Genomic DNA, 13404 nt, shown 5'->3' on the forward strand with positions numbered 1-13404 from the left:
CACAGTTATTAATATATGAAATTTCAGGAATACAAAATTTTCATTTTTTCTAAAAAGGAAACAAATTACTTGTTCATTTTAAGAGACCTGTCTTATTTTCTCTTGTATATTTAATATTGCTCTTTAATAAAGACAAAGTTCTTCTTATCCGATTACTCGATTAATCGATGGAATTTTCGGTAGAATACTCAATCACTAAAATATTCGATAGCTTCAGCCCTAATATTTCAATAAAAAAAATCCATAAGTGGAATGTGTCTACATGTCGGAGCTGTGGCTGAGTAGTTTTCCCTGTGAGCTGTGGTACTAATATAGGCAATAGGAGTTCAAATCTGGCTTGCAACATTTCATAATCTTAACTGGACATCACATATAAGCCAATGAGGATTCAGGCTCCCGAATATGTCTCTGAAAGTGTCTGTGTCAGAGCTGTAGCTTAGTAGTTATTTCTGTGATCTGTGGTGCTAACCAGGGCAATTAAAGTTCGAATCCAGCTTGCAACATTTCCTAATCCTGTTTCTCCCAAAGTTTTCTGTCCTCTCCCTGTTATCCTTTCAATAAAAAAATGTCATAAGCAGAATGTGTCTTTGCATCAGAGCAGTGGCTTGGTAGATATCACTGTAAGCTGTGGTGCTCATAAGGGCAACAGGAGATTGTTGTCTTATTTTCTCTTGTATATTTCATATTGCTCTTTAATAAAGACAAAGTTCTTCTTATCCGATTAATCGATGGAATTTTCGGTAGAATACTCAATCACTAAAATATTCGATAGCTTCAGCCCTAATATTTCAATAAAAAAATCCATAAGTGGAATGTGTCTACATGTCGGAGCTGTGGCTGAGTAGTTTTCCCTGTGAGCTGTGGTACTAATATAGGCAATAGGAGTTCAAATCTGGCTTGCAACATTTCATAATCTTAACTGGACATCACATATAAGCCAATGAGGATTCAGGCTCCCGAATATGTCTCTGAAAGTGTCTGTGTCAGAGCTGTAGCTTAGTAGTTATTTCTGTGATCTGTGGTGCTAACCAGGGCAATTAAAGTTCGAATCCAGCTTGCAACATTTCCTAATCCTGTTTCTCCCAAAGTTTTCTGTCCTCTCCCTGTTATCCTTTCAATAAAAAAATGTCATAAGCAGAATGTGTCTTTGCATCAGAGCAGTGGCTTGGTAGATATCACTGTAAGCTGTGGTGCTCATAAGGGCAACAGGAGATTGAATCTGGCTTGCAACATTTCATGATCTTAGCTGTACATCAGATATAAGCCAATGAGGACTCAGGCTCCCGAATATGGCTCTAAATGTGTCTATTTGTCAGTACCGTGGCTTAGTAGTTATTACTGTGAGCTGTGGTACTCAAAAGAACACAATGTCTGGCTCACAACATTTCCTAATCCTGTTTCCTCTAACATTATCCGTCCTTTGCCTGTTATCATTTTAGTATAAAAAATGTCAAAAGCAAAAAAAGTGTATGCGTATTAGAGATATAACTTAGCAGTTATTGCTGTGAGCTGTGGTGCTCAAAAGGGCAACTGGAGTTTGAATCTGGCTTGCAATATTTCCTCATCCTAGCTGGACATCAGATAAAAGCAAATGAGTATTTAGGCTCCTGAATATGGTTCAGATGTGTCTACGTGTCAGAGCTGTGGCTTAGTAGTTATCATCTTAAGCTGTGGTGCTCACAAGGGCAATGGGTGTTTGAATCTGATTTACAATATTAATAATCCTCAATGGACGTCAGATAAAAGCCAATGGGGATTCCGGCACCCAGATGTGGCTCTGAATGTGTCTTTATGTCAGAGCAGTGGCTTAGTAGTTAGCACTGCAAACTGTGGTGCTTACAAGGGCAACAGGAGTTTGAATCTGACTTGCAACATTTCCTAAACATAGCTGGACTTCAGATAAATGCCCATAAGGATTCAGGCCCCCAAATATGACCTGAAGTTTAATAGATATCTCTTTGAGCTGTGGTTCTTGTATTGGCACCAGAAGTTCAAATATCGCTCACAACAGTTCCTAATCCTATTTCTCCCATCATTTCATGTCCTCTCCTTGTTATTACTTCAACAGTAGTAGTAGTAGTAGTAGTAGTAGTAGTATACTTTATTGTCCTCAAGAGGAAAATTGTTATGGACTACATGTGTGTGTTTGAACATGCTTTACGCCATCCTGCTTTCTCCTCTATCACACATCCATCCTGCTGTTATAACAGAAAGTGTCAAAGGCAGTCACAACACAAACTAATGGTTTTCCCCAAACACAGCTCCTGTCTACCATTGGTCAGCCAAACAGGCAGAACTGCTTCAATATAATCTATAATAAATAGATTTGGCAGGGCCGTGTTCGAACAGGTAGCACACATGCTTATATTGAGCCGTAGTGCTCATGAGGGCAATCAGAGTTTGAATCTGATTTGCAACATTTCCTAATCCTGTTTCTTACATTATTTCCTGTCTGCTTCCTGCTGCTGTTTTTAAAAAAGTCAAGAAGTCAAAAGAGGTCAATACACATTATATAAGACTCTAACTAACAGGTATGTTGCAATAAGACAGTGATCGGACCAAATTATTGTCTGTGTAGAAATATTTCAGCAGTACAGTGTAACCTAAATTAAATGTATTTTACACATTATGTAACCTCTAACAGCAGATATGTACACTTTTGCTATCAAATGAAAAGTTAAGAATGCCACCTCTATTCTTTCCAAAAGCCTGTTTTCACAGTCCATAATCTTGTCTAAGAGGACTCACCAAACCAGTACCTGCAAGTACCATTTTTCCACAATCTCCAGATCAGATTTGAGTGAGAATGCCAAGCAAAACAGGCAGGATGGATGTGTGATAGAGGAGAAAGCAGGATGGCGTAAAGCATGTTCAGACACACAAGTGTTTTGAAGTCAGCATATTTAAAACCCCAAAACACTCTGTTCTACTAAATAAACCTGAACCCTCCTGCTCATCAATACTTCCTATCAAAGCAAAGAGTGAACTTCTTACTTCACCCAGCAGGTACGCTTTAAGGGTGAATCTCATAAAACCTGTCAAGAACATAATTATCTGGGTCATATTTCACCCCAAAATCAAAAGAAGAAAATGATTATACTTTGCTAAAAGAAATTAGACTTGGGAACATTATTGAATAAAATCATTGAAAAAATAAAATATTAATCTATTAAAAAAAATTGCTGTCAAGACGGGTTTAATTTAGCATGCAATCCTCCATGACGCTTAGCAGTCAGGAATGTGTGTGAATGTTTATGAGGTCTGTTTGGAAGAAACAGCACATCTGCATAAGGATGAATCCGTTGACGGATTGAGAAGATAATTCATCAAAAGTCATAATTTACTTCCAGAATCATTTAAGCAATAGTTGAAAAGCAATGAAAGTCATCATTTATTCACTCTCATGTTGTTCCAAACTCCTATCTGTCCAAGCTGTTCTTTGTCCGATTTGTGAAGAAATCTTTTGAGTTAGATCTTTTCAAGGGCGATGGGCAAGACAACTGCGAAACGTCTGTGCTTCTGTCTCAGATGTGAAGCACACTGCACCAAAATGTATATCATACAAAATAAAACTTATATCGGAGCTTGTGTTGCCACGTCACTATTGGCAGCCGATGCATCAAACATCGTTAAAACCCTTTTAATTGAATTGTTATATCGTTGTTACAGCTCACCTGACTGATTCGTTCTCAAATCAAACTGACTGGGTTCTCGAGACACGGTGATCTCGATGCATGCAACATTTTTGAATAACATGAGGCTGTGTAAATGATTTCATTTTTGTCTGAACTATCACTTTAACAATTACAAAATGCCTATCAACAAAACTTTATCTTGGCTGTTATCACCTTTTTAGGTGAAAGACAGTGTGTATGTGGGGGTTTTACAAGCTGTTTGACTAGTCATCATGGATCTGAGAAACAGCAAAAGGGCATCTGGAAGAGTTGATTTAGTGTCAGACACTAAAACGACAAAAATGTTAAGGTGTTGCTGTTGTTATTACAGCTATTCTAAGGTTAAGTGTAATTTCTATAGTAAAAATAATGACTCTTTTTAAACAGGTTTCCCAGCGCTGCTCCCATCTGCCATTGGTCGCAAAAAACAGATAGCCCCGCCCCCAAACCTACGCCATTGGTTGAGCCACTGATGCTGTTGTTGGGCAGGTAAGGATGTTCAAACAAACAAAGCGGTGTTTTGATAACACCACAAACTTTTTAGGGAAAATAAACCTACTCATACTAGTATCTGCATATTAAAGTGGGATAAAAAAAAGTATTTTAACATCGAAACGAATCTAATCGAAAGTAACTCAAACACCACATGATATTGTCCTTGGCTCTAAAGAATAGGGTAAACCACAAGGGCTTGAATGGAAAAAGTAGGCAATCATTCACTACCTCCCCAGGCCCCAAAGCATCAATTGGCCCGAAAACATCTGAAGCATTGAAGCATATAACCAATAAGTGTGTGTTCATGTGTACCGACATGAAAGTCGTGCGGTTATAAGAAGCATGTGCACTACATTTGTATACATCCAACAGCCTGATGTACCTGCATTTACCCAGGCATAAACTGTGTAATGATTTCCACACTTCAGAAATACCCCAGACCTCCGTTTAGATTAGGTTTATAGTACAAAACCACGTAATTTCTTAACATGCCGTGTTTACAAGGCCTTGAAATTCTCAGGGGTGGCAATGACATTAAAAGGCTTGAAGACGATTGTGAGCAGAATTGTGGGTGTAACTGATTAAAGCGTGGCCAGCGCTCTACAAAGGAGAACAACGGTTTACCCTCTCTCTTTATGAAAAGGAGGAAGCAATAAATAATTGGTCGGGACAAGCTATTCAAAACATTGGCATCCCCTCTTTATTGGTGAACTCTTTGCTTTTGGCCAGTTTGGTCAGGAAAACTGATGGGAACGCGTCTCTCGGTCCCAGATTTAATCACAAACGTGGTCTTTTTTAAAAAGCACTCAAAGTATAAGCGTCTAAATATATCTGCGTATTAATCTGACTGTGGTAGGTGCGGACCGGAAAGAATTCCAGAATGAAGCTCAATGGGAACCAATTCAAAGCAACAGAGTGCTTTGGATATTATGTCTTGATTTAAGATGTAATCTTTTTAGGAAATTAAAAATACTATGTGCGCCAATGTTTCAAATGAGGCTAAAACAAAAAAAAGAAATAACCCAGTGAAGAATTGGCAAACCTTGGATAGCTCTTGTCCAGCATCACACTGCCGGCAGGGAATACAGTTTCCAAGCTTATCCTTGTATTCCTGTTCCCTGCAATCTCTTCTCTCCTCTGCCATGACTGCAAACTGTGAGGAACATGAATCAAACATGGTTAATTCTTCCATAACATCATTGGAGGTTTACCAAATTGGAGTGCAAGTAAATGCAGCCTTGGTGATGTAGTAGTGCACGGGTCTTTTAGAGCACATCTCAGAATATCAGTTTTTCACTCTTAAAGTTAGCAGAAAGTGTTCATATGAACGAAACATACCATAACGCACAGTTGAAGGACGAGTATCCTCTGAAGAGGAAAAGTGGAGAGGATCTGAGCCCGGGGCATTGTGAACCCACATACACTGTGAACACAGAAATCCTTTGATGAATGATTAATGGAGGACACTATTTGCATTATCTTTCATAACTGTGTGAACACCAAGCAAACAATGATTATTATAAATAAATACCCTTTTTTAATGTTCCTAATAAAGCTACTGCATGTTGAAATCAGACATCAAAATATTAGAAATGCTCTGTAGATGTTTAATATTTAATGAGGTTTAACATTTACTGAGTTGGATACAGATGCCGATAATTAAAAATAGGGTACACTCTAAAAAATGCTGGGTTGTTTCAACCCAACTTTGGGTCAAATATGGACTAACCCAACTTTTGGGTTAAAAATGTAATGTAAAAATGTAACCCAACAGTTGGGTTAGTCCATATTTGACCCAAAGTTGGGTTGAAACAACCCAGCATTTTTTAGAGTGTAATATTGGCTGATAATGATCTATCAGAGTCAATTTTCGTAGATTTAACCTACATAAACATTCTGGCTTACACTGCTATACTCAGAAAGTATTATAAATTTAGTTTGGATTATTACATTATAGAGAGAGAGAGAGAGAGAGAGTTATATTTCTTCTTGTTGACAGTATTAACCAATATGCAATAAACATCAAAAAACTGCAATGTAGACACGTCTATATACTATATGTAAACAACTATACATTTATATTTAACGGTTTAATAATACTGGCTGAATCAGAAAAAAAATAGCCTCCTTCAAAAATAAATAAATAAATAAAAACTAAATAATTTAGACGATAATTATTAACTTGCTAGTTACATACTTGATATTCTTTAGAGAGAGAGATCTATTATTATTATTATTATTATTATTAATTGTTGTTGTTTTTTGTTGCTTTTGTCGTTGTTGTTGGTATAAACATTATTATAAAAATAAGTATGTGAAAAAGTTGTTGCCTTTTGTCTAGACCTAATTAGACTTGTGCCGGTATTCGGTAATGCGATATATCACGGTAATGAATATGCACGATATTGCTATCGTGGGCACTTCTAAATGCCGTGGATAATTATATATAAATTATTTAGAATTTTGAATGCATTTTAAGAATACTTTTCCCATCAACTGGTCAAAATGCACAACACCGCTGTATAAGCGCGGACCAGAAGCACATGGCGGACGCTCTGGATGAAAGCACACTCTCACTCTCTGACAGCAGATGGCGCTAAACTGCAGAAATAATAATAATAAAAATTATTATTTTAAATGCAGCCGTTACCCCGGAAACCCTGTAAACAAAGCAGCTGCACTACTTTCTGTTTCTGAAAGGTGTTTAAATGATTTAAACAGCCATTCAGATTTGTGTATTTGCTATGATGTTCATCACAGCACCAAATACTTAAATATTTAGACTTAATAGGCTATTTATTTTATATTTTAATCTGGACTACAACATGCCCTAGATATTGTTTGAAAGCGTTTTGATTCTTTATTGTTCAGTCACACTTTACATTAGGGCTTCATTAGTTAGCATTATTAACACAAATAAAAAATTAAAATCGAAAGTTGCAACTGTGTTATTTAATGAGCTAACATGAACAAAGCCTTGTATTTTTTTTAACAAAGATTAATAACTTCTGCAGCAACTGTAGCTATTGCTCATTGTGAATGTTAATGCATTAACTAAGCTTAACTAATGAGGTCTTATTGTAAAGTGATACCTATTGGTCTTTTTTTTTTTTTTTGCACTTTAATCTGTATAAAACGTTTAACTTTATACATTTCTCTGTATTGCTTTATTGCGTTTAAATGTCCAGTTATTTTCATTATATGAAAAAAGTTATTAAACCTGTTATACTGTATTATGACAGCACTTTTTTTTTTAACTAAATGTCAATATCGTGATAATACCGTATACCGTGATAAAAGCCTTAGCAATTCATCGCAACATGAGAATTTGATACCGGCATATCCCTAGACCTAATGAATGTTCCGTTAAATTCTGTAGTCATTTTAATATTCAAAGATGTAGCCTACTAGTAGCTCATGTCGCTATTTTTCATTTAATACTACTACATTATGTCGTGTTACACATTGAAATCAGGCTTCAAGCCATAACAATGCATAGTATAAAATATAGTTACCCTTTTCTATTTGTAACTTTTTAACACGGCATAAAAAAAAAGAGTGTACTGGACGAAATAAAATGAGGTCCCTTATAAGCTGTAAGTGTTTGTTTCGTGTAGTTTTCTGAAGATACAGGCTTTTGGATACATATTACGCGCGGTCAAAGCAGCGCTGCAACTGTGCGCAAAACTTTCTTACCGATAATTAGCGAGTCGCTCGCGAGATCGCCCTCTCCTATCTATGCAAAGCTGTTCGGGAACGGGATGTGATCCAGTGCGCTCGCCGCTGAGGTCCGAACCCTTCCAGAGTCCAGCCCTGAAGTCAAAGCTCAGGTGAAATTTCGCCTGCGGTCTGTGAAGCCCGATGTGATCTGATCTCCCATCAGCATGTGCATCAAAGCTGCAGACACGTCCTGGACAAAAGCGCTTTAAACGAGCCTGTTTATTCACTTACAGCCCTCCATGTGTTAATCCGAATATCTGCAAATGCACACACCCCATATGAACACAAGAGAAGCCTGACTGCAGGATCCCGAGGCAGGCACGGCTCGGTCTTGTGTGATCTGATCTGATCTGATCTGATCTGCTGCGCGTGTTTGATGCAGAATTCCCTTTCATCTCAGTGACGTCCCCTGACGGGCAGCGATTGGCTGGATTGTCTGCAGAAATCAAATCTCCTGCATTCACTGGCTCCAAAAAGAGTATTCTGTAGTCATTTTAATATTCACAAATGTATTGGTACTGGATGCCCTCTGCTGGTCAGCCTTTAGCTGCGTTTATGCTGCTTCTACATCAAATGCAATTGTCGATAACTCAAAATATATACATTAATATAGTGTAAATACTATGTTTAATGTATGATCAACATTATTTACATCCTACAATCTTGAGCTAGGCGGGAGACTGGGGCTAGTTGTCACAAATTGTTAGGTTTTGTCAAACAATTAATGTTCACAGCCTATACACAATGCCAAGCTACATCTATGGGAATAACAGAAATTGACCTGCATTTATTCCTGCTCTCTGGGTTGTTGATATAATGAATGTGATTAATGTTAAGGAAAATATAAAGTTTTGAGTCAAAAAGCCAATTGCAAAAATGCTTTCGTCATACGAAGCACACTACATTGAGACATGTCAACTATTATATTGGGAAAATATTATATTCATAAATGTTCTTCAACATCTCCAAAATTACATACTTTTCTTTGTGACTTTATCTACTTAATTATAACACAAAAAAATATGAATACCAGAAAAAGTGTCAAATTTGCGAAACTGTATAATGATCTGCTGAATGGTACATAATTCTTGATTTACTACCTCTGTATTTTTTGTTTTATCTATGTACTCTTGTTTATTTTTTATTGTTATTTTTTTTCTTCCTATATAATTTCTGTATTCATAATGTCATCCAATGTTACATTAATTGTTAAGTGTTTATACTTGCAATAAAATAAAAAAATTAAAAAAAAGTCAACTCTTATGAAGGTAGATTTGAAATAGAAATCTGAATTGTTTTCTCAGGACTAAAGTATTACTGGTAACACTTTATTTTAGGGTCTCTTAACTAGTTGCTTATTAGCATGCATATTACTAGAATATTAGCCATTTATTATGCCTTATTCTACATGACCATGTTCTACATCCCTAATCCTACCCAATACCTAAACTTAACAACTACCTTACTAACTATTAATAAGAAGCAAATTAGGAATGTAATGAGGGAAAAGTCATAGTTAATAGTGAATAAGTGTTCCCTATTCTAAAGTGTTACCGTATTACTGTATGCTTGCTATTTATTTGACTGAATGTACAGGTAAAACAGTAATATTGTGACATATTGTTACAATTTTAAATAACTTAACATTTCTATTTGAATATATTTTAAAATGAAATGTATTCCTGTGACGCAAAGCTGAATTTTCAGCATCATTGCTGCGGTCTTCAGTCAGTGTCATACAATCCTTCAGAAATCATTCTGACATGTTGATTTGGTGCTGCTTAATGTTTTTGTGGAAACCATGAAACTGCATTTATTTCAAATGTAACAATATGTATATATTTTCTGATCAATTTAATATGTCCTTGCTGAAAAAGGTATTAATTTCTTTTCTGTTCTTCATTGTTTTTATTATTATTTACTGTAAACTTACCCCAAACTGTAAAACATTAGTGTATCATAGTTTCCACAAAAAAAAAAATGCATCCTTTCAAAAACATCTTAATTTTAAAATCGTATTTATTGCTTTTTTTAAAGTTAACGTTATTAACTTTTTATTTATTAACATTTGTAGTATTTAGTATTTATATAATTTGTGTCTATAATGTTCACTGGAGTAAAACATGACAAACCACACTAATTTCCATATGTGGCCTCAACAATATTATGGGCAGGAATTGTTGAATAATTTGCAGAAAATGTTTTTTAATTTAGACCTACAAACTTTCATTTCCCAAAATCAACATTTGTATTAAAGCTAAAATGAATGACTAGCAATAGGCATATTGCTAAAAAGGGGAGTGTGACAGATTAGATAGCAGATTTTATTTTCTGTTTTGTATCTGTCTACATTGCATATACAGTTATTGTTTAAAGAATCTGCCATATCCTTTCATTTTACACTTTAAACCAACTTTATTACACAATTTGAATTATTTAAAGGTTAGTTCACCCAAATGACTTTATTTTGTGAAAACAGAAAACGGAGACATTCAGAATCCGTGTATCATTCGATCATTCGTTTTTTTATTTAATATTGAAAGTAGAAAAATTAGAAAACGGCTCCTTTCCGTTTCGGAAACGAGAATTCAGCTTAAATTTTCGATTTTCGTTCATGGGTGGAAAAATGAATAAACAGCTTGAATATTTGATTTCTACATGTGGGCGGGAATTAAACGCCCCTTTCTGCTGATTGGTCAGCCGAAGATCAAACCGTGCCTTCATCAGTTCTTCTGCAGTATCACGCAGCAGAATAATAGTCCTCCACTGCTGCAGTTGTATGGATTCTTAACGCATTTATTGCAACTACATTTAGTCTTTTTTCATCAAACAAACAGGCTAATGAATAGCTCGACACAACTCATACCTGGGCAGAGTCTAGGCAGGACTTTCTTCTGTGTAGATATAAATTCTATTATTTGCATCAGCTGGGCATGGCAGGGTATGATATGACAGCTGTCTTAGCCTACCCTGTTCACCCAGTAAGTCTGTTTAAGTAATTAATTAATTTGTTTCAAAATAAATATTTTAAACACTAAGACAAAAAGGAAAAAATAATAAATTGGCTTGGGTATATATAGGCCTATGTTCGCAAGAACTGCCATTCTGACTGACAACCGGAGAACAGCAGATATTAAATAGCCTACTGTTAGAGTTATATAATATAGTCTTGTGTTTTATTAAAATTGATTATAATTGATATCTCAAAAGGATATGCACTTGTGCTGCTGCGCACTCGCACTGCAACGCAAGATTTTCATAAAATATAATAACTTGCCATTTCGGTTTGTTTCTCACCAAACCCTCAGTATACCTTCAGAATGCTTGGAATATACGCCACGAGATGCATAGGATTATTTTACGACAGATATGCATCCGCTTAAAAAAATATATATAAAATAAAGTCACCATTCTCTGCCATTAAATTGGCAAGTGCAGGACATTTTTGTATTATTAAGTAATAAGCCTTCAGAACAACATTAAGGTGAATAGTCACTCTAGTTCACACAGTTCCAATAAATTGCGATGGGTTAAATAAACTCAATAAGCAGACAGACTACAGTCAAGCGCAGGTGCACAGGAAATAAGCAGCAGTTATATTTAAAGCTGTTTAAATTAATATTGAGTACTGATTGATGTTCACTTGGATTTTTTTCCCCATCGAGGGGAAATAACTTAATACTCTGTCATTTATAGTCCTATGGTAAAATGCATATTTATTTGTGTAACGTTACATTCAAAATAACTACAAAATGTCATGCCTTTGAAAAATAAAGAGAACAACAGAATGCACTGCTTTAGCGCGTCTCAGTCTCCTTGAGCATCTTTCTGGCACATGCCACAAACATGAACCACAGGGAATACTTGTCTTTTAAAAGGCTTCATTTAGATTATTTGATGTTAAATGCATCATATAAGTCACTTTGGAATAAATCACAGTAGGCCTATGTATCATGATAAAAAAAAACACTTTACAGTCTGGAAATACTTTAGGCTATAGCAAATTATTTCTTGGACCCCCTATCACTTTAAGAACCGCTGGCCTACACAGAAGAAAGCCCTGTCTAGATTCTGCCCCTGTACGAATTGTGTTGAGCTATTCATTAGTCTGTTTGATGAGAAAAATATGAAATGTAGTTGCAATAAATGCATTAAGAATCCATACAACTGTAGCAGTGGAGGACTATTATTCTGCTGCATGATACTGCAGAAGAACTGATGATGGCACAGTTTGATCTTCGGCTGACCAATCAGCAGAAAGAGGTGTTTAATCCCCGCCCACGTGTAGAAATCGAATATTCAAGCTGTTTATTAATTTTTCCACCCATGAACGAAAAACGAAAATTTAAGCTGAATTCTTGCTTTTCGTTTTTTTGGAAAAAAACGAAAAAACAAAAAAGGAGCCATTTTCTCATTTTTCTACTTTCAATATTAAATCAAAAAACGAATGATCGAATGATCGAATGATACACGGATTATTCAGCATCATTCACTTTCGTTGAATCTTTTTGTCCCATGCAATAAAAGAGAATTATGACTCCTTCAACATTCTCCCATTGCATGTCACTTTCTCACTTTTGCATCTATGTTCTTTGGTTAAAGCACACTCTCTGAACATAGACGAATGATGCATGTGCTATTGAGGAACCTGCTGAAGTGCAGGTGGCTTTGATCAAAGAGAAGCTGTCATTGCATAGGGGAGCTGGTGGAACAATCTGTCAATCCACACACTAACAATCCCAAGAAACTCCAAAACGATGTGACAGATCAGTTATGACTGACAGTTTTAAACTTCAACAGCTCTACTGGAGGCACTGAACACTCACACACACTGTCTGAAACCAAACTCTTTGTTGTATTGATGTTGGATCTCGCCAAAGCACATTATTTTGGCCTTCCAGTGTTGGATCCATCTCGTATCTGAGCATCACGGTATGAAACAGCCTCACTACTTGTGCCACCGAACTCATCTGGAAGGAATGAGACAATTATTTGTAGAAATGCAAACACATGTTTAGTTAGATATGTAAATGGAGACATATTGTTTTTATACAGTATGCAGCTGATCATTCTGTAAATATTACAACCTATAAACATTTTAAGAATTGGGGGGAAAGATAGATAGATAGATAGATAGATAGATAGATAGATAGATAGATAGATAGATAGATAGATAGAGAAAAGAAAAAAATGCAAAAAAATTAAACTGCATTTTATTATATTCATTTTATTACTTATATGTGGGGGGTTAAGAACAAGGTTACACTATATTGTATGTGTCCTTTTTACAATATGCTTATACATTTAAGCACTGAGTAATATTAATGAACAACATGTACTAACTAGTTACGATTAGTGTTTGATTTAAAGTTATTTTATTTAATTAAAATACAATAAAACAGTAATATTGTGAAATATTATTAATACAATTTAAAATAACTGTTTTCTATATATATATATATATATATATATATATATATATATATATATATATATATATATTAAAAGTTATATA

The 13404-nt window shown here is 35.4% G+C and overlaps 1 protein-coding gene across 1 annotated transcript in view; it reads right to left on the reverse strand.

Annotated features, from left to right (window-relative positions):
• LOC107555279 (tumor necrosis factor receptor superfamily member 19-like) overlaps window positions 1–8231 on the reverse strand; it is a 45359-nt gene extending 37128 nt beyond the window's left edge. Inside the window, exons 1-3 of the mRNA XM_016238033.1 lie at window positions 7866–8231; window positions 5508–5592; window positions 5212–5322 (exon numbers count right to left, since the gene is read on the reverse strand). Coding sequence (XP_016093519.1) covers window positions 5212–5322; window positions 5508–5576 — 180 coding nt within the window. The 5' untranslated portion in view covers window positions 5577–5592; window positions 7866–8231. The remainder of the gene's footprint in view (window positions 1–5211; window positions 5323–5507; window positions 5593–7865) is intronic.
• Window positions 8232–13404: the final 5173 nt, after the last annotated feature.

The sequence above is a fragment of the Sinocyclocheilus grahami genome, unplaced genomic scaffold (genome assembly GCF_001515645.1).
Source record: "Sinocyclocheilus grahami isolate Dianchi unplaced genomic scaffold, SAMN03320097.WGS_v1.1 scaffold529.1, whole genome shotgun sequence".
Lineage (NCBI taxonomy): Eukaryota > Metazoa > Chordata > Actinopteri > Cypriniformes > Cyprinidae > Sinocyclocheilus > Sinocyclocheilus grahami.